This window comes from Carassius auratus, unplaced genomic scaffold, assembly GCF_003368295.1.
Source record: "Carassius auratus strain Wakin unplaced genomic scaffold, ASM336829v1 scaf_tig00008091, whole genome shotgun sequence".
NCBI lineage: Eukaryota > Metazoa > Chordata > Actinopteri > Cypriniformes > Cyprinidae > Carassius > Carassius auratus.
The window spans coordinates 1-25,518 of record NW_020523906.1 but is presented as its reverse complement, the minus strand read 5'-3'; the positions used below and the strand labels follow the sequence as shown (position 1 = coordinate 25,518).

Here is a 25,518-nt window from a genome sequence, read left to right as displayed (position 1 = left end):
AGAGGTTTTACCTCATCAGACGCTGAGAATACATACAGACAGGCTACACAGTTCTTTGTATTGGTGACGACAACACTGCTCTCCAAAGTCAAATAAAAGGAAATGAAGTGCCCTCCTTTTCCTTTCTCAGTGCAAATTGCTCCAAACCTATTCAGTGCTGTGGACATCCAACAGCCCTCTTTATCATAAAGTCATAAAGGATGAGAGGACGGCATCAAGTGAGTCCCTTTAACATCCAAATAGGAATGCATTTGTTCAGTCAGCGGCCTTTCAGTATTGTCCGCTTTGTGTCACGTTGAGAGAAGTCATTTGTAGTTCCATTTTTCGCTTCTGGGATTGACGAGATCAGTCCAGTATTAAAGCCTGTGCAGCGCTAGAGCTGTGTTCAACAGGTTTTAAAGAAAGCAGTTGGATTCTCTGCGTGATCAGCAAGCAGAGTGGCTGAATAACAAAAGCTAATTTTGCTCTTTAGAGAGGAAGCCAAATCCATTTCAGAGTTAATTATTCCACTGTATTCGAGACAGTTCAGCAGCTTCCAGAGTGCTATTTACTGACTCCACAGCCAGGTCTGCTGCTTTTGTCAATACAGCTGCTAATAGAGCAGAGATCACAACCATCTGGAGAGACTGAAAGCGAGCTAGATTACAGTTTTCACCCAGGGTCTCAAAATAATTGGTCCATAATGACCATCTCTTTCATTCTGTATCTTCGCCTTATGAGATGATATCAGCTTATTTGGCCTGTTCGTGCAAAGTAAAAAGTTTTCAGGAAGAAATGCATCATGCGACTTCTTGAAATGTTGTTTTTCAAAGTCCTAGCGTGACATAGTTGTTAGTTATTATCAGCGTCATTACGAAGATAGCTTTTGTACCGTGTCTTGCTTACAAGCAGCGGGGTGTCTCTGGCCAGACCCTCAGCAGCTCTGATCATTACAGCATTTTGAGATTCCTGAAGATGCACACAGCAGGACATTCAAGAGCATCACAGAAATTATGGAAATATATGGAGAGCTAATCATGACAGTGCCCTGTAGGGCCAAGCATTAACAAGCCCGAAAACAGATTTCTTCTCACTTTCTTTATCTGTGGCTGCTCCTTGTCCTGTCCCAGCTTTCATTATCAGACCTCATTATCCCTCCAAATTTGCGTTCCAAAGCCTGTTATTTCAAACGACTGATGTTATGGGTATACACAATGGAACAATGTTACAGCACTTTTTCTTTCCTGTTCAAGATGTTTGCACAAATGGGCTTGCCAATAGATTTACCAAATGAGTTTTCATTTACTAAATTACTTCTGTTCCCCCCAAATTACTGCACAGAATTAATAAAGTTTAGGTTAATAATAAGTTAGACCTACTTAAAGAGTTTGACAATGCTTAAGCAGCACTACTTAAATCGAAGGAATTAACTGCTATCTTAAAAACGAGCCAATGTGCTTAAACATAGGCCAGAGTTTTCGCAGGAGAATACCTAAATTATACTTGCTTACAAGGCAATGTAATTGAATATTATCCACCTGCAGTGCCATAAAAACCACATCACTCAGTTTTCTACAGCAGAGCCAGTGAACAAATAGGCTGTACTTATAATCCTGTATCCTGAAAAAAAAAAAAAAAGCCCGCTGTATCCTAATCAATGGCCTCTCTGAATATTTGTAAGTATAAAAAAAGAGGAGAAAACTGTAATAGTTTGATTCCTAAAAATGCAAGCAAACACATATTTAGCCGCAAACGTAAACTCTTGGTACAGGTTCACATCAAACTTGTAAAATCCTGATGATGTGATGTTTTTTTTCTGCAGGTAGATGTCTTTAATTATGCTCTAGAATGCTTTATAGCTCGAGTAAAACGAGTTCAATGTATGCAGCGTCTTGGTCTCACAGTGTCTCACACTGTCAACATTGCAGATGGAGAACATATCCTCCTTTTGGTTTCACACAGCAAACAATGCCTCGCTCGCTTAGCATCAGCAGCTCTTCCAGCTACTAAGAAAACCCAGAGCCTCTTCTCTGTCAGTCCCATCTGGTGTGTCAGACCCCAGCCATCTCCACTAAGCCCACACCCACACAACAAGACAGACAGCGGACGGAAAAATCAGGTTTCTCTCCCGCTGTCCTTGTTCAACAGGGGTAACATAGCCACGTAGAGATTTTTCATGAATGCTCGATCAATACCAGATCCTCTGAGGATGGCTTTAATACTGGATGGAAGTCCACCCAAATGCCTCAAGCATGTCGAGAGGCTCCTCTAACCGCCACTAAAATCTCACTAGAAGGACAGGTTAACTGAATGGGCCTGAGACCAGATTTTTTTTACTCCATTTAACTGCTCCCTGAGCTTTTTGAAAAGAAATTCAGTGGCGAACTGATGCAGCACAAACCCTGATGGAAGGCAACATAGGCCTTTCCAGCAGGTTTAATTTCATACTTGTTCCCTTTTTTATCATTGTTCTTCACAATAATTATCCACATCCTGCAATATACTTTGGTTTTTTTCAGCATCTACTGCATGTTAGATTTATTTATTTTTATTTATGTATGTATTTATTTATTTATTTGTACTAAATACCTTATCTCCAATTCAAACTCTTTATTTACCAAAGCAAAAATATGTTAAATTATTTGTGCATTCATGAGCAAGCATGACTTGTCAACCAAGAAGTATACCAATCTTCCCTGAACTATTCCCTTTATTAAAACAATGTGATGCTCCTTGGTGAACAAGTTGCATCTTCTGAACAGAGTGCTGATGGCCTCTAAACGTTGCTCTGAGCATTGAGGCCAAAACTGGAGAAACTCATGAAGGGACCCCAGTGGACCAAACACCAGCCAAAGGAAGCATGGCATGCCAAGAGTTCCTCAGTCCTGTTTTAAAAAGACGGAGAAGCTGTCCATAAATACTTCACAGCTTTTCTCACCTCTGAAAAGCATTGTACATTTAGGCAGAGCCAGACGGACTTTTTCATAAGGTTTATGTCTCCATGAATGAGTAGTGATGCTCTGGAGAAAATACGCAGTCTTTCCACAGTGCACTCTTATTTTTACAGTTTAGTGAGCTGCTTTGTCCTCCCACTTATGTTTTTGCTAAATGATTTTAGAATAATTAATAGTCATTTTTGAAATCTGTTGCAAACCTTGTTCACCCTGCATTAAAAAAGCTAGTTTTGATTGGCATTGATACAATTTCTGAATATATATTATTATTATTTTCTTCATATATAGGCATAGAAAAATGCAGCTTTGGTGCTTTGCAGTAAGTGGTTAATGATCGTAAATAAGGATGGTGAGAGTTGAGGTAATTTGTGTGGGTGATTTGGAAATGCTCAGGGGACAGTCTGTCAGCAGCTCTCCTCTCAACACAACACCCTGAGGGATGGAAGGACATTTGGTTTTGCCCTTGATTTATTGCTGCAGAAAGTCTTTTTTGTCCATTGGTGTATCTCTCTCACAGTTAAATGGAACGGTTCATGATTTTTCTCAGTTCTGTTGGTGTTGCTTGCTGTTGTTTTTCTCCCACTAATTCTGAAAATAGTTTCTCGTTGAGTCACAAAAAGCCAGTTTCCCCATCCTCTTGCTAATGATCAGAAGTGACACAGAGTGAGAAATATGGAGCTGTATTTTAAGATGAAGCATCGCTGGGTTCTCGATAGCATTGCGAGTCCCACTGGTTACATAACCGCCAATCCTGCCTCATATAAGTTGCCTTGCATTTAGTTCAACTGTAATTCTCACCACTGTGCAAGTGAACCCTGCCCTGGTGAAAACTCTCTCTTCCTCCTTGCGATCTTATTCATTCTTTACACACCTGAGGCAGTAGCGGCCCACTTCCAAACTGATCAGGCTTTGTGCTTCCCTCCATTGCCCTCTTTCGCTCTCTTTCTCACTCTCTCTCCACTCACCCCATGTAGAATTGGTCTTTCTCTGAAGCCAGCTTTATCATTCATCGCCTTTCTGTTCCCAGGGCTCATCAACAAAGCGATCCACCTCCCATGATCTCGCCCACCTTTAGCTGTTTTAGCACTCGCGAGACAACCGAGGGAAAAGAAATGAGAAATAAACCTAACAGCCAATTTACATTCTTTGTCTGCTGAGAGAACTTTTATTTTTCACTTGGCGCATTTGTATTCTAATAGCCTGGATGTGTTCCATGCACATGCATGATCGTTCCCGAATGCCCTGCGGCTCTAAGATCCAAGCGTGCCCATCCTCTATCATCTCTTTAAGATTGTTTATTCATCCACATTAGTTTCGTTTTCAGATATTGCAACAAGTGAATGCAACTGACCATCAAGGAACTGTTTCATGAACAATAAGAATCTGTAACAGAGGTGAAAAACTTTGCACTTCCTTATTCATTCCTCGTTTACGATGCCGAAAGTTAATGGAGCAGCCTGCTCAAAAGGGTGTCAGTGAGCGACTCGATCAGATCAGCAGGGGGTGACCGTCTTTCTGCCGGAGAAGTCAATACCGCCCACTCTCCCATAACCCCCTGCTTCAGCTAAGGTCAGAGTGCTGGACATTGGCTGCTCCGTGAACAGGCCGGCCCAGCGGGTATCTAATTTAATGAGAGAGAAAGATTGAGACCGGAAAGAAAGATATGGCAAGACTTTAGAGGTTGAGCTTAAGGAATTTTATAAGCCAATTACTGCTCAAATACTTTAATGAAACTCTGTCGTGCATAAACTCTTCTATGTCTTTAGCCTTCTCATTAATGCTCCGTGTCATCGCTGCGCTTTTGTTGTATAATGCTACAAACACTTTATCTACGCATTTTAGGAATACCAGCAAAGCCTAGAGTTTCATATAACAAGCACACATAAGAAACTTTATGCACACAAGTAAACACTCAAATACACAAGCACAGAGAGAAGGGGAATGATTTATGTGGGGAGGTTGTGTGTGTGCTCTTGGGGCATTAAGAGACCCAGTGGGGGTTGTTGGCAGGTCTAAACTACCTTTATTAGTGCCAACGTCTGCAGCTAACACTGCTGTTACTTAGAGAGAGGATCATCCTGTCCCCTCAGAGCAGCCCACCTCAGCACAGCTACCACACACACATACAGTACATATACAGTATGTCCTATGAGATTCTCGTACTAATGCAAAACCAACTAATGATATCACAAATCACAGGGACATCACAATTACCACTAGATTAAGGCTGTAAACGGCATTGTAGTTAAAGTAATTGTTCAACTAAACATGAAAATATGTATTTTTTCACCCTCATGTTGATTTAAACTGATATAAATTGCAGTCTTATGCTGAACACAAAACATTTTGAGGGATTTTCTTGCTATGCAATGGATGCTTTTGATCTTGGTCACTGTGTGTTTGATTCATAAAAAGAGCAGTTTCCTTCAAAACACCTATTCTTGTGTTTTGAACTACATAAATGATGACAGAATCCTCATTTTTTGGGTGAACTGTCCCTTTAAGGTTCTGGAATGACAATATAAATGTTATGGGATCGATCCAGATAGGGTTAAGATTGAAATGGAGAAGGTCTCCACAAATCGCTGCAGTGTTTTTCTCAGTGTCTGCAAAATGAATAACCTGCCTTTTCCTCCTTTACAAGTATGTTTGAGCAGTATTTTTGTCAACCCCTTGACATTTCACTGTACTTCCTTCCTCTCAGTTTACAGCCAACTGGTTCCCCATGTAAGAATGAGGCCTCATGATGGCTTAGTTCCTACAGAATCCTTCAGATTGTACACTATCCTGTATGACCTTTCCGAACATGTGCTTTAGAGGCATCACCAGGGAAAACGAAACATACTCAAATGGGTGCTGATTCACCCAGGTCATCATGCTACCCACAGGGGCCTTTTGCAGAATCCGTGAAAGAACGTTTGGAAAGCTCACCCTGAAATGTAGCCAGCTGTGTTTCTAGCCACACCTGAACTGAACCTCGTGTCACAAATATACGGGCCAAGTGTGATTTTTGAATGCTTCAATTCCACACAAGCACACTTTGGTAAGAACATTCAGACATTTCAGGAACAAGTGAAACGAAACAGCCAAAGCAGCTGTCTAAACATATTAATCCACAGCACAGCAGCACAGTCTTTCCTGTCGCTAATACCAAATTCAACAGCCAAGGCCACTATAGCATTTTAGAGCTATTACAGCTTAAAAACTTGAGCTTTGATGAATAAATTGGTATTCTCACTTGACACATAACAAATGAACAGTAAACTGTAAAATAATGCACACACAAATCAGTACAAGACATGTAGCTCTTTTTATTCTTTTTTCTTTCAAAGGTCATTATAGGGGCTTGATTACACATCTCTCTGATTAGTTTTTGAAATTGTTTATTAGAATTTATCTTTAAGGTGACCATGAATCAATAATAGTTGGAGAAAGTTACTTTTAAAAGTAATGTATTACAGTATTGCGTTACTCCATAAAAAGTAACTAATTACGGTACTTAGTTACTTTAATAGGTACTCTTAAAAAAGAATCGGATTACGTAACTTGCATTACTTGTAAAACATTACCCCTTACACTGATTGTGAGTTTTCACTATTTTGTCATATTTCCAAGTGAAACAGCTTATGGAACGAGGAAAAAAAATGATTTGTGCATCAGGAACTGATTGGATTGTTAGTTCATTGTCGTTTGCTAATTTATGTGATCGTTTCATGTGACTGACAGATTACTGGAGGAGAGGGATTGAAACTCATCTGGTCGTAAAAAAGTTTTATTGCCCTGAGCCTGTGTACACATCAAGGAAGAGATGTTGTTGTGAGGGCAGGGGACATTAACAGTTTTGATTAAAGAGTATGAGGGCACATGAGTTTAAAAAGTAATGATGTGATTAGATAAATCAGCAACAAACACTGCAACATTCCATACAAAAATAACAATTGTGACTATTTTCTAATATTAGTGGTGTTTTCAAAGTAGCATTTAGTAATTTATAAAGGCAAGTATCACCATAACTTTTGCTGATACTTTAGGTGTTAATCTTTAAAATGTAACTAGTCCCAATCATGTTGCGCTGCTTTAATAAATCATGAAATCATATAGCTCATTAAGGAAAGATGTGTTGTTACTTTTCTAAGTGATCACATGAATAACCTGATGGGCTATAAAGATCCCTTAGACACTGAAGGAAGGTCCCAAGTCATATCCAGGAACCAGAAAATCATAGGGGTGAAGGTAAATTGTGGTCAAACCTAGGGGTTTTAAAGCCACATCAACATCATCCTAGTGTTCCACAATGTCTCTTAATTCCTTTATTTGTAAAGTGATCATTCTCTCTCTTGTGTCTCTCTCTCCATAGCCATGCATCTCTTTGGATTGAATTGGCAGCTGCAGGAGACTGAGGGCTATGCTTTTGAGAATGGCCAGGTCAAATCTGACGGCACAGCAACCAACGCAGTTACTGCCCTAACTACTGAGAACAGTAAGGGTCAAACTCACACGCACCCGCTCACGCACAGATGCATAATATGGCACAGGCACAATCTGTTCAAGCACAAAACACATTTGCATTTAGTAAACAGACTGGAGAACACACACACAGTAATAGGCTAGAGAAAATTACCAAACAGACTCACTCCTACACAACTACACCTCTAGGACCCTCTGCCATGAAGACCCACACTCCCTTAAATAAACATAACTCGAGCTAAACAAACACCCCCACATACCCCCCACCCCAGCCGCAAACACTCCCACACACAAATGGAAATCACACACTCCAAAACCCTTTTCTTTGCACCACGCCATCTTTCCTGGCACTGGGATGTATGTTTCAGTGATCTGTGATGAGTATAAACCTGTGTGTTTGCGAGACCAAGAGGCTTACATTCCTCAGCATTTAGACACTAGTCTTACAGTATCAGGGCGGCTGTTTTGATGTGTCGGCTGTCACGGCTGTTACAGACACGTCCGGGAACAGTCTGGGAATCAGGAAGATGAGCCAAAAAACACATTTAGGTGACAATATTGAGTTCAAAGAAGAGAGCGATATAATGGGAGAATATAGGAGGGCTGTGCGTGTGCAGAATGCACAATAAATGGCTTCTTGAGATTGTCTGGGCTTTCAGACCATGAAGCCAAGTTGTGAGAATTGTGAAATGCCCTGGCATTCTACCCAGAATCTCGCTTTCTATATCTTTTTTTCTCTCTGTTGAAAGTGGGATTCACTCTGTCCCTATTGGCTGTCACATAAACCTACTGACCAGTGAAATGGAGTGCCATTTTTACATGCACTCAGAAACACATATTGGACATGTTTAAAAAGCAGCAGAAATGACTGTCAGTCATGTTTTACAATGCTAAATTCAGTTCCGTTCATGCTTAGTTTGGCTATAAATGGAACTACAAACTGACGTCAACTTTCAGCATTCACACCTGCATTTGAGAGGTGAGTTCAATAAACCTTTGCTGTGTGAATTTTGGATTTATATTAGCCCCACTAAAAAAGTACATTCCTTAAATAGTATGTTTGTCCTGTTTTCCAGTACAAATATCTAAACATGGACAAAGCAAATATTTAGAGCAATGATTGTTAAATGGATTTTGATGAACATGGGATTCCAGTGGCTGGTTTAAGCAGACTAAATGATTGGAGAATTATTGCATAAATCACCATAAAGAAGTATGCCATTTTCACCAGATTTTGATTAAAAAATTATGAGCTCACAACTTTTTATTATTATTATTAAACATACATTGATGAGTCATTAACAATAGGAAAAAAATAGATTTAGTTTTATGTTGACTTCAGATTACTTTAAATCAAGATACATTTACTTGAGGCGAAGTGACATAAGATAGTAAGTCTTGTTTTCTGATTAATTTATCAAAATTAAATGAGTTTATTATTAAAATATAGGAAAATATCTTCCACTGGGGGAAGAAAAATTAACTTATTTTCCTTTTAAATTTAGTTATATTTTAATTTTCCCATTTGCAGATATTTCTTATTATTTTAAACAAACATTTTTAATTGAAAAAGTTTGTTTAATATGCATGATGAGAAGTTTTTTCTTATATATATAATTTTACTTCTCAGGTGGTTTGTGTCATACAGTGCAATTTTGTTTATTCGTGTTCTATTTTTTTCATGTAGGGTTTCTGTGTTTCAAAAAAACTAAAACTAAAAAACACGGATGCAAGTTTCATCTGAAGGTTTTGGATCCAGTCATTATATTTCTCAAGATCTTCTCTCATCAGTTTTGCAGATGCTGTGTTCTACGCTCGGTTAAAAGTTGAAAGACGTTGTCGGTTAATTAAGATTTCACAGATGAATTCGCACTTCGACTTGTTTATTAAATAACACCATGTCATTTGTGAAAAGACATGCCGGTGTTATTGAAGTCACCGTCTTTGATAATTTCTGTCACTATGGTTACCGCTGTGAGAATAGAACAGGGGTCTGACTTCAGTTATGCTTCGTTCATACAGACAGTTTTCAATTCACTCCTGTAAGCAGTAAGGTGTCCTGGACACCTGTTGTGATAAAATGGTGAGAGTAAATATGTCTATCAGTCCCTCATATTGCCACTGATCCACAGTACATGTATCACACAAAGGAAAACGATTCCTTAACAAATATATTCGCTGATACACGCCTGCCACTGTGTCTGTCTGCCAGTCTGTCTGTCTGTCTGTCTGTCTGCCAGTCTGTCTGCCTGTATCTCTGTCTGCCAGTCTGTCTGCCTGTATCTCTGTCTGTCTGTCTGTATCTCTGTCTGCCTGTCTGTCTGTCTGTCTGTATCTCTGTCTGTCTGTCAGTCTGTCTGTCTGTCTGTCTGTCTGTCTGTCTTTGTCTGTCTGTCTTTCTGCCAGTCTGTCTGTCAGTCTGTCTGTCTGTCTGCCAATGTGTCTGCCTGTCTCTTTGTCTGTCTGTCTGTCTGTCTGTCTGTCTATCTGTCTGTCTGTCTGTCTGTCTGTCTGTCTGTCTGTCTGTCTATCTGTCTGTCTGTCTGTCTGTCTGTCTGCCTGTCTGTCTGTCTGTGTCTGTCTGTCTCTGTCTGTCTGCCAATGTGTCTGCCTGTCTGTCTCTCTGTCTGTCTGCCAGTCTGTCTGTCTGTCTGTCTGTCTGCCTGTCTCTCTGTCTGTCTGTCTGTCTGTCTCTGTCTGTCTGTCTGCCAATGTGTCTGCCTGTCTCTTTGTCTGTCTGTCTGTCTGTCTGTCTGTCTGTCTGTCTGTCTGTCTGTCTCTGTCTGTCTGTCTGCCAATGTGTCTACCTGTCTCTCTGTCTGTCTGTCTGTACTAAAATTCAAGTCAAGTCACAAGCTCATAACACACAGACTGTAGGGTCCAGTCTCCAGTTGATTGGTATTCATCTGAATTAGAAATAAAACATGAAAAAGTAAACAAACAAAAAAATGTATTTAAATATTTTAAATATTTTAATCTGCATAGTCAAGTGGCACAGCACCTGGGGGCATTCTGTCTACCTTTGCTGGTGCATTTACATATTTTAAAATGTTTTTAAATCTTATAAATGTTAAATAGAGTGCAGCAGTTGGGTTGCAGTAGTAAAACTTCATCCATTTTCTCCAAAGGGAAAGGGATTTTTAACGCTAACTTAGCGGTAACTAAGACAGAGCTGTTGTGAGCTCCAAGGTTATTACTCGATGGTTGGCTATATGCCTTTTTTTAAGCCGTCTGTTTACATAATTTCAAGTCAATTTTAAAATAATTATGTTTTAACAGAATTTGTGGTGAAAAACTGCATTACTAATGATTCTATACAGTACAATGAGTGCAAAATATTATAATTTACATATGCATATTTTGCGATAAACAAAATATATTGTTTCTTTAGTTTTATATTTCACCATCTTTTATTAATTAGATTGTCGTTCACAATCATTACTTCTTTCCCTCATTAAAACCATTTAAGTACACATTAAATATAATGTCTTTTTTTTTTTTTACTGCAAGTGAAAGTTTGTAATGTTGTGATTCACATTATAGCTGGTTGGCTTGATTCATGGCTTATAAAACTTTAATGAAGCCTTTTTTAAATCCCTATGGGGAAAAAATGAATGGAAAATATACCAGAATCAATGCTGCAAAATATACACTCTATATACAGCAGTGCTTTACAGGAACCTATGAGATTTCACTGTGGGCAGTGCAAAGTTGTGGCAGAATAATAGAAAGGCTCATATTAAAATGCAAGAGATGCTTTTAGTTTGTCAACACAGTGTAAGGCGTTTAAGATTAACAGCATATGCTAAATAACAAATACAATCAGAAATAAATAACCTCACAGAAACAGGCCCTATCGTTTTCTCCCACCCACCCGCACATGTATTCCCACAAGGCCTCCCTCACTTAAGTACTAATTCAAGCACTCAGACACTCGCAGAGGGACACACACTCATGCTGTGAAGATAGATGGCCATATGTTTGAAGGCCATTATGATGATGCTCCTAACAGTAATGTGTTTGTTCTTGAGGTGATGGACGTATCCACGTGTGCAGTGATGTAGCATTAGATCAGGACAGTTGTGCATCAGCTATAGGACAGGTTTAGTCTCTATAATGTCATTAGCAGAGTTAAGAAATTGGATGTGCTTTTATCAATAGGCCATAAATTGCAGGTAAATAGATTGTGATGCAGTTATATAGGCATCAGTGGCTATTTAGTTACACAGCAAGGGGAAGTCATTCATCTCCCCTTAAGCAGCAGTGACACAATCAGGTTACATTTATTTGAGCAGAATTTGCATTCAGCATAGTCAGTCTTTTGTTTCCTAGCGCGAGCCCCCACCACGCTTTTTTCCCTTTCTCAGTGAAAGAAATAAAAATTTGTATGCCACTGAGTGCAGGGGAATGTTAATGTGTTAACAGGCCGGGAGAATTTGCAATGGCACAAGCTTCCAGCGGTGGGTCTTTAGTCTGCTGTGAGGGCCAAACAGGATGAAGCTAGTTAATGAAGCCATCAGCAATACGTACAATCACACAGCTTACTCACAATCAATACAGACAGCAGCTAACACCACCACCTCCTTCAGTTAACCTTGATCTGTGCCTGTGTGCCCACCAGCACCAGCACCACTGTCTGTGAAGGACATATCACATATACACACATAACTGCATTTCGGTCAACAGTATGCAGTATGAACATGCATATACTGTATGCATACATAAATAACCTTGCATCTGTATCCTTGTTGTTTCTTCGTGTTTGCAGTTTTTTGTTGCTTCAAGACCCCATGAAAAGAACACTAGGTAGAGTTTTGGCTTTTAGTGCATGTTTTAAGTCACGTACTCACAGAGGTAGACAAAATAGCATAATATACAGCAGATATACTGTACACACTTAAAATGTTCAATACAGTTCAAAAGTCTTTAAAGAAGTCTTTAATGCTCACCCAGGCTGCATTTTTATACTAGCCCCAGTCTGTTAAAGGATAGTGTTTTTCTTCAACAACTGACTAGAAATATTAATCATTATGCACTATACAAAATTTGTCAAATCAGAATGAAAATGGGAATGTTTCTCCCTGAAGACAGAAAACTTTACTCATCCAGCCATGTCATGGGGTCTTTAATGTAAGCTAATTAAGCAACATGACATGAGAAAGAAAGGACAATTGCAAATGTTATTCTCTGTGGGTTTTCGTCTATAAATAAAAAGTCAGTTCTTATCCAGTCAAAAGAGCCGAAACTTACTGCTGTACAATTATACATAAAGACTAACCACAACCTTTATCTATAAATGTCTTACAGAATTTTCTTTTATTCAGATATTTAGACATATTTAGCTCTTTCATGAACCATTTATGCTCACAAGGGTGTCCCCACTAGCTGGTTTTGTCAGGTTTTATTGTATTTCAAGCAGGATTTTCAGACATCTCATGCCCAAAAGGGTATAAAAGCTGCCCACACACACAGACATATGAATAGAGCCGCAGCAAATTCACACAGACACATATTCTTACTGACAGACTGAGCATACATAATACGCAGCAACGTTGGACTTACATACCTGCAGTAGACCCTTTGAAATACATACACACACTCACTCATTTGTCTATCTATTCTTCTGCAGTGAAGAAAGAGCTGCTGTTGTCATCTGCAGTTCACCTTTCTTTGAGAGACAGCTGACCTAAAAGCACTCACTCCATAAAAGAGCTTCAAGTGCTCTGTGTGTTTGTGTATGTGTGTGTACATGTGTGCATGTGTTTTCAAAGCAGGGACAATAGCCTCAGTGCATTCTTCTTCCTAAATGACAGCTTGTGTTTAGATTGCCTTCCTCACTTCAGAGGTGCGTGTGTTTGCATGTGACAAGGACTGTAGGGAATGTCATTAGCATATAGAACTCGCTGTTTTTTAAGCGATTGATTTCCATAAAAAATTTAGATTTCCTCAAACTGACTGCTTTGTATTCAAACACACACCCTTCAGAGACTCCACCATCCTCGCAAAGATGTACGAAAGCTGTAGTCTTGCGCTTAAAATTGAATTTTATTCCTGGTGCCTGAAAGTGGAACCTAACATTGCTTTTAGCAATGTTTCATGGGGCCTTATTTATGTGCTGCACCATTCTTACACAAATCATCTGAGCAGCTTTGTATTCAGTCCCACCGCAGCAGCTAAGAGAGCCGAGCATGACACTCTCTCGCACTCTCTTAATGAATATACCACCACTTCCCCTAATGCACACGCAGACACTCTTTCACAGGCTTCAGTGAATTAAAAACTGCTCAAGTGACTTTTCTGAAAGTCATAAAGAGGCCCTAAATCTGCAACTGAATGCGTTTGGAATGAGGGGAGACACTTGGCAAAATCACATGTGGAGATGTTAATGTCTCTCAGGGCCCAACAGAAACAGTGAAAGAGAGAGAAAGTGGGGTGATGACAATGAAAACATATGGATGGAGTGTTGAAAAGGGAGTGGATAATAGGTGAGAGAGGCAGAAACAAATAAATTAAAAGGGAAATCAAGGATTGTGGGGCAGAGAGAGGGGATAAATCACAATAAAGTGTCTTAATTTTCATGGGTTTAGCCTCATGCTGTTGATATCCTGTTAAAATGAGAATGTGCATCAGGGTCGCAAATTTATGGGAGCTTGGGACAAAAAAGAAAACAAATTCAAATCCAAAACAGTATCTATTGTTGGAATTTAGTGTTTAAACCTAGAAAATTTTAAAGCTGAGACTTTGTTTCATATTGTAAGCAGGGTTGCCAATTTGGTGTGAAATAATTTTAACTAAATCCACAGCAGAACTGTTGTGCAACACACTGGTCTTTTCTTAAGGTAGGAATTCACATTGTTGAACAAATCTGTTGAGAGAATGATTCCATGAATAATGATGAATCTAAATGCCGCTTCAGATGCAGCTTCTGTAACCTTTGCAGTGCAAATATAGATTGTATTGATACTGATTTCAATTGGCTTGTAACATACCTGTAGTTTACTACCATTTTAATTGAATATATTAAGTTTAAGATGACACATACATTTGGGGTTAGTTAAATAATCCCATGGAATGGGGGGCAAATTTCACCCCTTAATGGAAAAGTTTAATTCTGTCTCTAATTAAAATCTGTCACTAACTGTCTAACAGTGCATTTTAGTAATTTTGACAATGGTAGTACTTGACAGCACAGCAGACGTAAACTTGACTTCTTGGTTGCGTTTTTAATGTCACATGTCAGGTTAAAAATAATTATTTTAAAGACCCTGTCTCAAGACCCTGTGGGTCCGTTACATTCAGCTACGCTCCGTCTAGCCATTTGAAAGTAAAAGTGTGTACCTCTTCAGAGTCTTGACTGTTGCTTGACTGAAAGTCACCCCGTGTGCAGTGTTGGAACAAAAAAAATAGCTGTCTAATGAGTTGTACAGCAAGACACAGGAGAAAGTCACACCATACCCAATGACAAAATTAAAAATGAGGCCTCTTTTTGACATGTTTTTGTATAGCTGTATGACCATGACAGAGTACTTGAGGGTAAATGTTTGTCACAAACATCTTGTCATCTGTCACTGCAGCAAGAAAACCACAACTCTCCTTTATTTTAATTTGTTCAGGATGAAAGAGCAATAGCTTTCATTTATTTTTATTTTTATTTTTTTTCCACAGTATTACTACTAACATTAATTAAAGTGGTTCAGCCAAAAAATGAATTGTAGCATAATCTTCACCCTCATGTCATTATATACACTAGAATACAAAAAAAACACTAATTTTCACAGGTCTTTTCTATATTTCATACAAACCAGGGGCTCTCAAGCTTCAAAGATGACCAAAAATAATGTGGTATAATCTGAATGAAAAACAATATAATTATAAAACTGCTCACCTGCAGAAAATGTCATAAAATGATACATTGATGAGACATCAGAATAACTGGAATATGAGTGAATAAGGTCATTATTTTTGTTGTTGTTTTTAAGGAACATTATTTAAATTCTGTGCCTATACCTCTAAATATAAAAACTAATGACATACCTGTACATACCCAGATTCTTCCCGATTTTTGCTTTGTACAGAGCCACAGACAATTACAGAGACGAGAGTCATTTCTTAGGACATCAATTTCGGTGATATCTTTCAGACAGTAGTGGTATTTAATGTGGTATACAACAAAAAATACAGTTACAGCAGCTTGGAATGTTATTCTTTGTCTTTCCCACTGAATTATGCACACATTTAAAGAATAAAGATCAAGACAGTTTCACAGATCACATGGCTAAGATGAAGAGAGAAGCTAAAGAAAGTAAAATAGAAAGAGAAGTACAGGGCTTTAGGGAGTCTCTGCATCTAGCCAAAACAAACCTTTTACATCTCTACCATTCTCATGGGCAATGCCAATTCAATATCCATGTCCAAGAAACACCCCGGGCATCCCTGGCACACACAGAAAGCAAATCTCTTTTCCACTGGCATTCTTTAAGCGCACCATCCCCTTCTTTTTATCCTGTGGACAATACTGTTGATCAGAGCTTCACAGATGGCTTCTCTCATTTGCTCTGTAGAGCATTTAGAGCCACAGGCATGCTCACATTAAAACTAACAGTCAGCAAGTCCTCTCTAATTACTCTTTCGTTCACTCCAGCATGCTCTTTATGTAGCCGGCTGACTGCATTAGTAACACGCGCATGGTTAGCGCCCGCATGCTACGGTATTACGCAATAATAATTAATGCAATATTAATGGAAGCTGCTTTCCATTAGCTAGCATATGAGCATAGCCTGTTCTCCTTCTCCCATTACCGCTCCATTCCGCACTGTTGCCTTGTAACATGTTGTGAGGGGCTGGAATATGCCGAGGCTTCTGTTGGCAAGTTCATTGTGCGCTTGTGTGTGTAATGTCTAGACATTAGCTTTTCAGCTTGTTAAAGGAAGCTCTGCAAAGTCAAATAGCTTCAGTTAGGCTCGCCATGTGATATTACCGCAGTTGACTATTTTTAGAAAGCGTTGGCTTGAAATTACCATTATCATTACTGAGCTTTATGAATTCAACTAGATTAGTTGTATCAAGTTTATTCTAAACTCTCTTCAAGGTTTCTTTTCCTGGTATTAGGAAATTAACAATCTGACAAGAGTTTTGCCAGGGTACTCGCTACTTATCCATAGCATGATACATCGTTGGAGAAATTAACTAGTTAGTTATGACTGATATTGTTTCAACAATGTTAAACTTAAAGATGGTGTAGTAATAACGTATGGTAATTAATAATTTCCAGAATACTGGTATAAACAGTGCAAATGGCATCTTACAGATGTTTGGTTCAATCGAGGTTATTTGTTTTAGGTAAAACTGTATTTCCTCCAGGTTACTAAAGTGCATTCACATATGTGCACTCTTCAAAAACGGCTCTTTCATTCTCTTGACAAATGAATAGATATAAAATGAAATAAATACTAATGTGAAATGACAGATATACAGTAGATTGGATTGGGTGTTAGTTTGCTTATTTTGCTCAAGATCATTTGTTCATTGGAGCTGAAGGTTTAGAAAAACACAAATCGTTGAACTATGTTGCTGACAATGAAACTATGTTGAAACTGGCTAACAATGTTTTTGATAAACGTACCCCTGAGTATAATGGTATAAAATAGTGTTTTTTTTTTTCTTTACTATTGGCTGAGTAATTCATTGTGATGGTTATCTTGGGAATGAGGGTCAGAAAGAGTTGGTTTAAAGATGCTAATTGAATACTGTATGGAGTGATTTAATGATTTTGACATCAGATTATTCTGGTATACTTCATGAATGTTTGATCACACTTGAGGCTATAGCAAGAATCACGATTCCACTGGCACACAAACATTTATGCTATAAAAAAGGAACTCGTAAACTGTTTTATTTAAAAAGAGACCAATATGAACCATCTGAGTTTCAGGTTCCCTTTGAACACACTGATTGTTGTTTAATATTTTTATAGAGCATCTTCTGTGTTCCTGTAGCTCAATTGGTAGAGCACTGCGCTATTAAGCGCAAGGTTGGGGGTTCGATTCCCCGGTAACACATGATATGTAAAAATTGATAGTCTGAATGCACTGTAAGTCGCTTTGGATAAAAGCATCTGCTAAATGCATACGTTTAATTCCATTTAATTTCTGTGAAGCGGTTATCATATTGTTAGTTGTAGCTCCCACTCCTGGTTGTTCTAACACTTGCATGATCACAAATTGAATCTATTGCCTGTAAACAATGCATTCATGATGAACAAGATGAATGATTGTCAATGCATGAATCTAGCTTCCTTGCAATGCCAAAAATATCATGGTTCAATGTGGTTTTCCACACATATCTTTTTAATTATGTCTCTGTCTATGTGCAGAGGCAGATCATATAGAACAGAGAAATTGCTCACAGTTACGGTTAGCTTGTTTTCCATCTTGCATACAATCAACCATAGTATCTCACAAGGACAAATCACTGTATCACTGCTGAAAATGAATAGCTTCTAGTCTCTACCAGTAGGTTATTAGCATAAAAATGCTGTATCTGTCTCTCACAAATGTCATATTCCTGTATCTCTCTCTCTAGGAGTTTACTTTCAAGAGAATAACACCATAGACACAGGTGAGGTGGATGTGGGCCGTAGAGCAGTACAGGACGTCCCTCCAGGAACTTTTTGGCGCTCTCAGCTCTTCATTGACCAGCCGCAGTCCCTCAAGTTCAACATCTCCGTCCAGCGAGGTGCCCTGGTGGGGGTCTATGGCCGGAAAGGCCTGCCTCCCACTCACACTCAGGTATAAAAGACGTTTTTTGTTGCTGTTCTTGAAATGAATTTCCTACATTAACTTCCACAACCATTCAAAACACTTTACATTCTAACATGCTTAGCAAATCATGATATGTAATGCCTGTTGCATTAGTTAGAATCGTCATGCAACATTTTCAAGAAAATTCAATTTTCTCCTGCCTTATTTTCCCTGACCTCCAGGGGTTTGAGGGGTTTAGATAGGTTTAAGTATCTCTGTGGGTGCAAAATGGCACCATTGCATCTTAATCCAATGCCGATAACGCTAAACTAAAAAGAACCTCTGCAATCTTTTGCAGGATGCTGTTTTGCACATTGGTAATTCTCATAATTTCCATGTTATAATTACAGTCATAGTTCTCGGTGTAACCAGAAGTAAGAAATACCATAACACCCACTGTTCCAATTACTCTCGTCCTTTTAGATGAGGCTCACAGATCTGCTACAAATGGCAGACAGCAAACTTTCCTCAAAAGACCGTCACTTTTGTCGCACTTCCAAACCTGACCTTCAAAGTAGAGCCCGACAATCCCCATCCATTTGCCATCTGCGGCATCTGTCTAATTCAAACTTGAAGTGATTTATACTTCTATACATGTTTTGCCTGCTTTGACTAAAAACTGCATTTGGCCTTTGCAAGCAAACCAATTATTTCTCCTTGTCCTGTTTCTTTCTTTTTGCCAAGCAACATCAGAGCCTCGGCTTCTTCAAGGGTACATCACAAAACCCATAAATGCTTAATAGAGGTAATTGGCAGCGGAGGCCTCCACAATAAGAGTCGATAGCCCTGACCCAGTGCTTTAATTGCCACACATGAATCAATATGTTTCTTAAAGGCTGAATAAAGGATAGGTTGAAGTTCTATTGACAGACAGGCGTGGAGACATCTGTTTCCCCACTGATCGAAACGTCTTCTCGTTTTGTCAGGTGTCTTGTAATTTCTTGCTCACTTATTCTTCCCTTTACTCTCTTATGTTGTTCTGCAATGGGTCGCTTAGGAAACAGATATCTTTTTTAATGCACTCACCAGAGGCCTTGATTCAAACTCGCTCTTTGGGAGCAGCTTGTCAAAGCTCTGAAAAAAAAAGAAAAAGATGAAATGTAGAGCATCTTTTTAAAAAATCATCCAAATCACTCACAAAGAGGATTCCAGTGTGTAAGCACCCTCTTGATTCCAAACGTATTCATTACTTTGCTTGCAATATATTCACAAGCATCAATCTCTTGCATTTCATATGTAATAGAGCCGCATGCTCTTCAAAAACAATTCTTTGACATTGTATTGTATAACACATCAGACTCCAGACATGCGGAGCTGCAGTGAATTTTTACTGGTACTGCACTATGCTCTGATCTGTCTGTGATTAAACTGGGATTTGATTTGTTGTGTGTGTGTGTGTGTGTGTGTGTGTGTGTGTGTGTGTGTGTGTGTGTGTGTGTGTGTGTGTGTGTGTGTGTGTGTGTGTGTGTGTGTGTACAGTATGACTTTGTGGAGCTGTTGGATGGCAGTCGTTTGATAGCTAAAGAGAAGCGTGGACTGGTGGAGGTGGAAGGAGCAGGCAGAAAGTCTCGGGCGGTTAACGTTCATGAGGCAGAGTTCATCCGCTACCTGGATTCAGGCACCTGGCACCTCGCCTTCTACAATGATGGCAAAAACACTGAACAGGTCTCCTACAACACCATCATCATAGGTAAATGATGACTATACTTATATAATGTTGTTATATGCATTTATTATTATTATTATATACATCATGACAAAATAAATAAGGGTTTTTTGTGACATAGACCATGTTAACTTGCTCCCACTCAAGATGCTCTTGGAGCATTCTCAAATTATTATGGATCACATGATCATCAGGTTTTACACAAACTTCAAAAAGAGAGTTATTGTCACTTGAATGCTGTTGTCAGACATTCTGAAATATATATAAAACTCCATTGAATTTGATGTGTTGATAATATTATTTGGTAACACTTTAGAATAGGTAACAGTTGTTAATTATTAACTACAACATTTCTCTCAATAAATTCTTAATTTGCTGATTATTAATAGTTAGTAAGGTAGTTGTTAGGTTTAGGTATTGGTTACGATTAGGGATGTAGAATAAGGTCAAGTAGAATTAGGCATCAATATGTTCTTGATTAGCACTTATACATGGCTAATATTCTAGTAATATGCATGCTAATAAGCAACTCATAGGTGTTACCTATTCTAAAGTGTTACCTATTATTTATATGAAAATGCAGTGTAAATTATACGGTTGCACTTTATTTTACAATATGTGTACTTACATTTACTCATAGTGTACTTACAGTGTATTTATCTAAGAAAGTTCTGGTAATTCAAGGTAACACATGGGGTAGGGGTTAGGTTTAGTGGTAGATTCAGGGTTAGTACCTAGTTATTACATAGTTATTGTAATTACTATAAGAAGTACATCGTATGTACATGAGGGACAGGACTGTAAAATAAAGTGCTACCAAATATATACTACGAACATTTTTGGGTAAGAAGGAAGGAAACATTAATTATTATTATTTTTTTATTATTATTACATTTCATATTATTTTATTATTTATTACAACAAAATAACTATTATTAATAACTGAACGCCAGAATAACTGACAACTGAGCACTGATTTAGCAAATTAGAATGATTTCTGAAGGATCGGGTGACATTCAGCTTAACCATAACAGGCATAAATTACATTTTAAAATATATTCAAATAGAAAAAGTTATTTTAATAGTAACAACATTTCATAGTATTACTTTTTTACTTTTTCTAATCAAACAGATGCAGCCTTGGTGAGCATAAAGGACTTCTTTCAAATACATACGAAAAAAATCCTTTGAATGCTAATGCATATTATAATTTTTTAGTCTCTGTGTGAGTATTTGTATGAGCGGAGAGAGATGAAGAGTGTGAGCCTATCTGGTCACAGATGAGTGTGTATAATGATGGTTAGAGCCGTATCGATCTATGTTTTAAGTGGCTAGCGGGCAGCAGCTGATTCAAAGTGTTGCACAGTGACCTGCAGGACCTTTACTCTCTCTAACTCTCTCTCCTTTTTCCATCTTTTCTCACCTTCCCTTTCCCCTTTTTTCTCACCTCCATCATGAACTCATAAAAATAGGCCTCAGCAAGAGTAATTTCCTTTCAAATTCGGTCATAAAGACTGGAACATGAAAAATTATCAGTTGGACTGCAGCCAGCGCCCTCTTTTAAAAAAATGGGTTGATTATGCTTCAATGAGTAAAAAGTTAACCTTTTGAAAATGAAAATTGATTATATCTCTGTAGCGAGGTAATATGGTCCTGCACTGGCGATGTCTGAGAGCTGCTCTGCTAAACGCTTCAGTGGTGTCACAACAGCGGGCTGGTGACAAGAAACCAGTGCAGTTCATTACCTTGTCAGAATTGACTTAGACACCAATGAGCTGCTTCTTTTAATGAAAGTATCGACAGGTGATGTCACAATCATTGATGTCACCTTGGCAACACACACGAGAGAATCAAAAAGTGTGTGCCTGCAGTGTGGATTAAATCTGTGATTGACTGCATAACAGTTGTGCGTTCAGTAATATGCTTGAATGATATCATGATAACAGCTACTTCCAGTTCTCAGATCTGATTGGTTGAGCAGTGTTCCTAGAGTGCTTGTATAATCACCAATGTCCCTGGGTGGCTTTCGCAGTTTATATAACTCTGCTGGTCTGCATTTCTGTGTTCAAGACAAATTGGTTTCTGTGGGCCAAAGGGGATACAAAAGGGGTTCCACAGAAAAGTTGGGGGGAAAATAGTTTATAATAATAATAATAATAATAATGTTAAAATTTACTAAGTTTGACATTATTACTGTTAATTAAATTAAACATAAATAATTATAAATATTAGTTTACGTATACTTATATTATACAATATATAATATTTTTTAAAACTGTTATTTCCAGTCCTTGATTCTGATTGGTCAACAGCTGTATTTTATTGACCCGATGGTTCTGTATATCACGGGCATCACCCTTAGCAACATTATCGATATAATGTTACACATGTACTATGAACTGTCCCATGTCTTATTTAGTTATGTAGTAAAATTAGCTGTTTAATATTTATGTAATGAATTTTGAGTGACGCCTGTTGGCATTATGTTGCAGCATTCAGCTTTAGTGGCACAGAGAGAGAGAGCCTTGTTTAGAGCTTGTTGAAGAAATAAAAATGTACGTTACTGAACATTAACAATATTGCCATAATGTACTGCTGTCAATGCAACATGTACTACTGTATACTAAGGATTAGCATATTAGCGTTAAATGTTTTTCACCTTCTGTTTTATCACAGCTCTTTGTGTGTTTTTTATTATATAGATGTCAAATTTTGTTTACATTGTGGGTCCAGCTGTGTTTGCCTTGAGGCTTATTAAACACACTAAATAACTTTACGAACTTGAAAAAATCTGAAAGGTTTCTATGAGATTTATATTTAGGGTTCATTGACTAGGGTTCAATCATTATTTTACTATAAAAACAAGATTCAGTGGAAAGTCCCAACTATAACAAGAAACAAACAAACGTATGTGTATGTGTGTTTTAATGGCCATCCAGCAGTGTAAAGAGAGCAGAGCGTCTGGCTGCTAATTGGTTGTAATAATGCTGTGATTGGTTCATTAAGGCAGAGTAAGCTTAGATGCAGGTTTTTGTTAATTACGCATCTGGCACTCCTTTAATTAAAGATGGGGGGTCTGAATGTCTGCTAATTTCCACAGACTGTCTCCTCAATTAGTGCTTTTCTCACTTTCCTTTCCTCTCTCGCCTCCTTGCTTTCTGTGGCTTTCTCTCACACACTTTCATTCTTCCCCCCAGATACCCTCACTGAGTGTCCACACAATTGCCATGGTAACGGAGACTGTCGCTCGGGAACATGCCATTGTTTCCCAGGGTTCCTTGGGCCTGATTGCTCACGAGGTATGCTCTCAAACTCAGGTGCGCACACACGCGGTCACACGCGACTCTCAAGAGAAATAAACAACCAATGTCGCTATTCATAATTGGTTTCAGATTGTCATTTGAGCAATACAGCCGGCTAGTATGCTTTGGTTCCCAAGCCTGAACAGCTTCTTATTACCAGGAGGAAGCAACAATTAGTTTTATTTCCATGGTGTTTTTATTGTATTTACTTTATTTATTTGGTGGTGGTATTTTTCTTTTCTTTTTTCTCGTTATCTGTTTGATTGCTTTTGTTAGTAGCCAGGTTTCCATTACAGATTTATGCAAACCTTTTTTATAAATGTTGATAAACAACCTATTGTGAATTGACAGTGTTTCCATTAATTGATGTTATGTGACTAAAACATATTTTTTCCTCTTGCGATAAGTCATGGTGGCGGATGTTGGTAGGTTTACGTATATCGCAGCCACTGCATTAGCCATTATTTTTAATCAAAAGAGACCACTGTTGGGAACGTTACTTTAAAAAAGTAATTAGTTATAGTTACTCACTACTTGTTCCAAAAAGTAACTGAGTTAGTAACTGAATTATTCTATAATAAAAGTAACTCGTTACCAGGGAAAGTAACTATTTGCGTTACTGTAAAAAAATAAAATAAAAATAAAAAGTTAATAATTTTATTTTTTTAGCAGTTTCCACAAGTCAGTTGAAATGAGTAGAACAGACAGGTGTTCGTACATAACTTTCGATATTTATTGCACGTCAAAAGACAGCAAGAGTTCTATCCTGCACTTCAAGTATTATCTTTGTAAGAAAAGTGTTTTGGGCCACTAACTTTGTAGATGCGTGTGTAACAAATTACATGTAGGCTACACATTACATGCACGTTCTTGCCTTTGACCACAATGAATTTGAAGTAGTGCCTATATCTCCACCTTGAAAATGGCAACTTTTTATCGGATTGCTCCTGACTCGCCATTTCTGCTGCTGCTGCGAATCTCTGTGTAGCTGTTGCGTGTGTGTTTATGTTGTGTGGTGCTTATGCTGGCATGTGTGTAAAAACACTGGCTCTGATTGGCTACCATGAAACACATGACTCCGCCTTAGCCAATCATAATCGCTTATCTCATTTTTAACCCACCTCCACACTCACTGTGTGTGAGCCATGGGTGCGTTCGGATTGCATAGTTTAGTAAATCAATGCATAGTAACGCACCGCATTTTAACTTTCAGTAATGGTAACGGCATTGTAACGACGGGAAAAGTAATTTGTTAGATTACCCCGTTACTGAAAAAATATTGTCGTTACCTAACTCCGTTCTTTTAAACGACGTTATTCCAAACACTGAAAGAGACATATTTGAGTATCTTTAGTGAAGTACGCAGAGAGCCATGTTTTCTAAAACGTATTTTCAATTCACAATTTTAATTTGCACAGTTTCTTGAAGGGTAATTGAAATGTGGCTAGTGTGTCTGTCTGGTTTAGGGCTAACACAGTAGAAGATACATAAAGAAAACTTCACATGTTGAATGATATGAATCTCATGAACTACTTTCATCTTTTATCTAATTTTCCCAATTGCTTTTTGTCTTTCTTTTCAAAGCCGCTTGTCCAGTGCTGTGCAGTGGCAATGGGCAGTACTCCAGGGGGCGCTGTCTTTGTTACAGCGGCTGGAAGGGGACAGAGTGTGATGTTCCTAGCAACCAGTGCATCGATATTCACTGCAGCGGACACGGAATCTGCATTATGGGCACCTGCAACTGCAAACACAGGCTACAAAGGAGACAACTGTGAAGAAGGTCAGGGCTAACAAATCAAACCCCAGTGATTTTGTCTAGCAAAACTATTTTTTTTATTTCAGAATCTCAGTCAGAAATGGATTGTTATTTCTTATGTACTCAAGAAACCATGATTTAACAGCAAACCCTCCATCTCAGTGGTCTGATGTTAGAAAACAGTTTTGTTGTCATGCAGAGTTCCGGAGCTGTTTCCCTCCTCACAGACATCTCAGCATCTCAAGTCTCAGCTCATAAGAGACCCATCAGAAGCCCTAATGGAAGCATTTATCCAACACTGCTATTTCCAGTGTTCTTGCCATTAAAACCCACTGCATTACACCATCAAAGATGTGCAAGATATGTGTTATCAACGCGATCGCTGATTACCCATTGGTTTGAGGGGGATTGATTTTTTTTTCTTTCCTCAAGAAGTGTTGAAAGCTCTGTCTCTGCGGACACAGACAAGCTTTTCACCAGACCTGATAAAAAGAGAGAAAGAAAGCATGTGTGAGAGAGAAGGGTTTGTTTGAGTGTTTGAGAGAGAAAAATCTGTCCAGTTCATATTGCCTTTCAGCATCACTTTGCTTAATGA

The 25,518-nt window shown here is 38.4% G+C and overlaps 1 protein-coding gene across 1 annotated transcript; it reads left to right on the top strand.

The window, feature by feature from the left end:
* Positions 1–7,281: 7,281 nt before the first annotated feature.
* On the top strand, positions 7,282–24,942 carry LOC113071772 (teneurin-3-like). Its single transcript, XM_026245075.1, has 5 exons — positions 7,282–7,413; positions 17,982–18,187; positions 19,679–19,889; positions 23,063–23,164; positions 24,752–24,942. The coding sequence occupies exons 1-5, from the start codon at positions 7,293–7,295 to the stop codon at positions 24,940–24,942; spliced, it is 831 nt and encodes a 276-aa protein (XP_026100860.1). The 5' UTR covers positions 7,282–7,292.
* Positions 24,943–25,518: the final 576 nt, after the last annotated feature.

Excerpts from the sequence above, each read along its gene's own strand:
- LOC113071772 (XM_026245075.1), top strand. The coding sequence starts at position 7,293 with ATGCATCTCTTTGGATTGAATTGGCAGCTGCAGGAGACTGAGGGCTAT. Across the intron at positions 7,414-17,981 it reads TGCCCTAACTACTGAGAACA|GAGTTTACTTTCAAGAGAAT; the intron begins GTAAGGGTCAAA and ends CTCTCTCTCTAG. Across the intron at positions 18,188-19,678 it reads TGCCTCCCACTCACACTCAG|TATGACTTTGTGGAGCTGTT; the intron begins GTATAAAAGACG and ends GTGTGTGTACAG.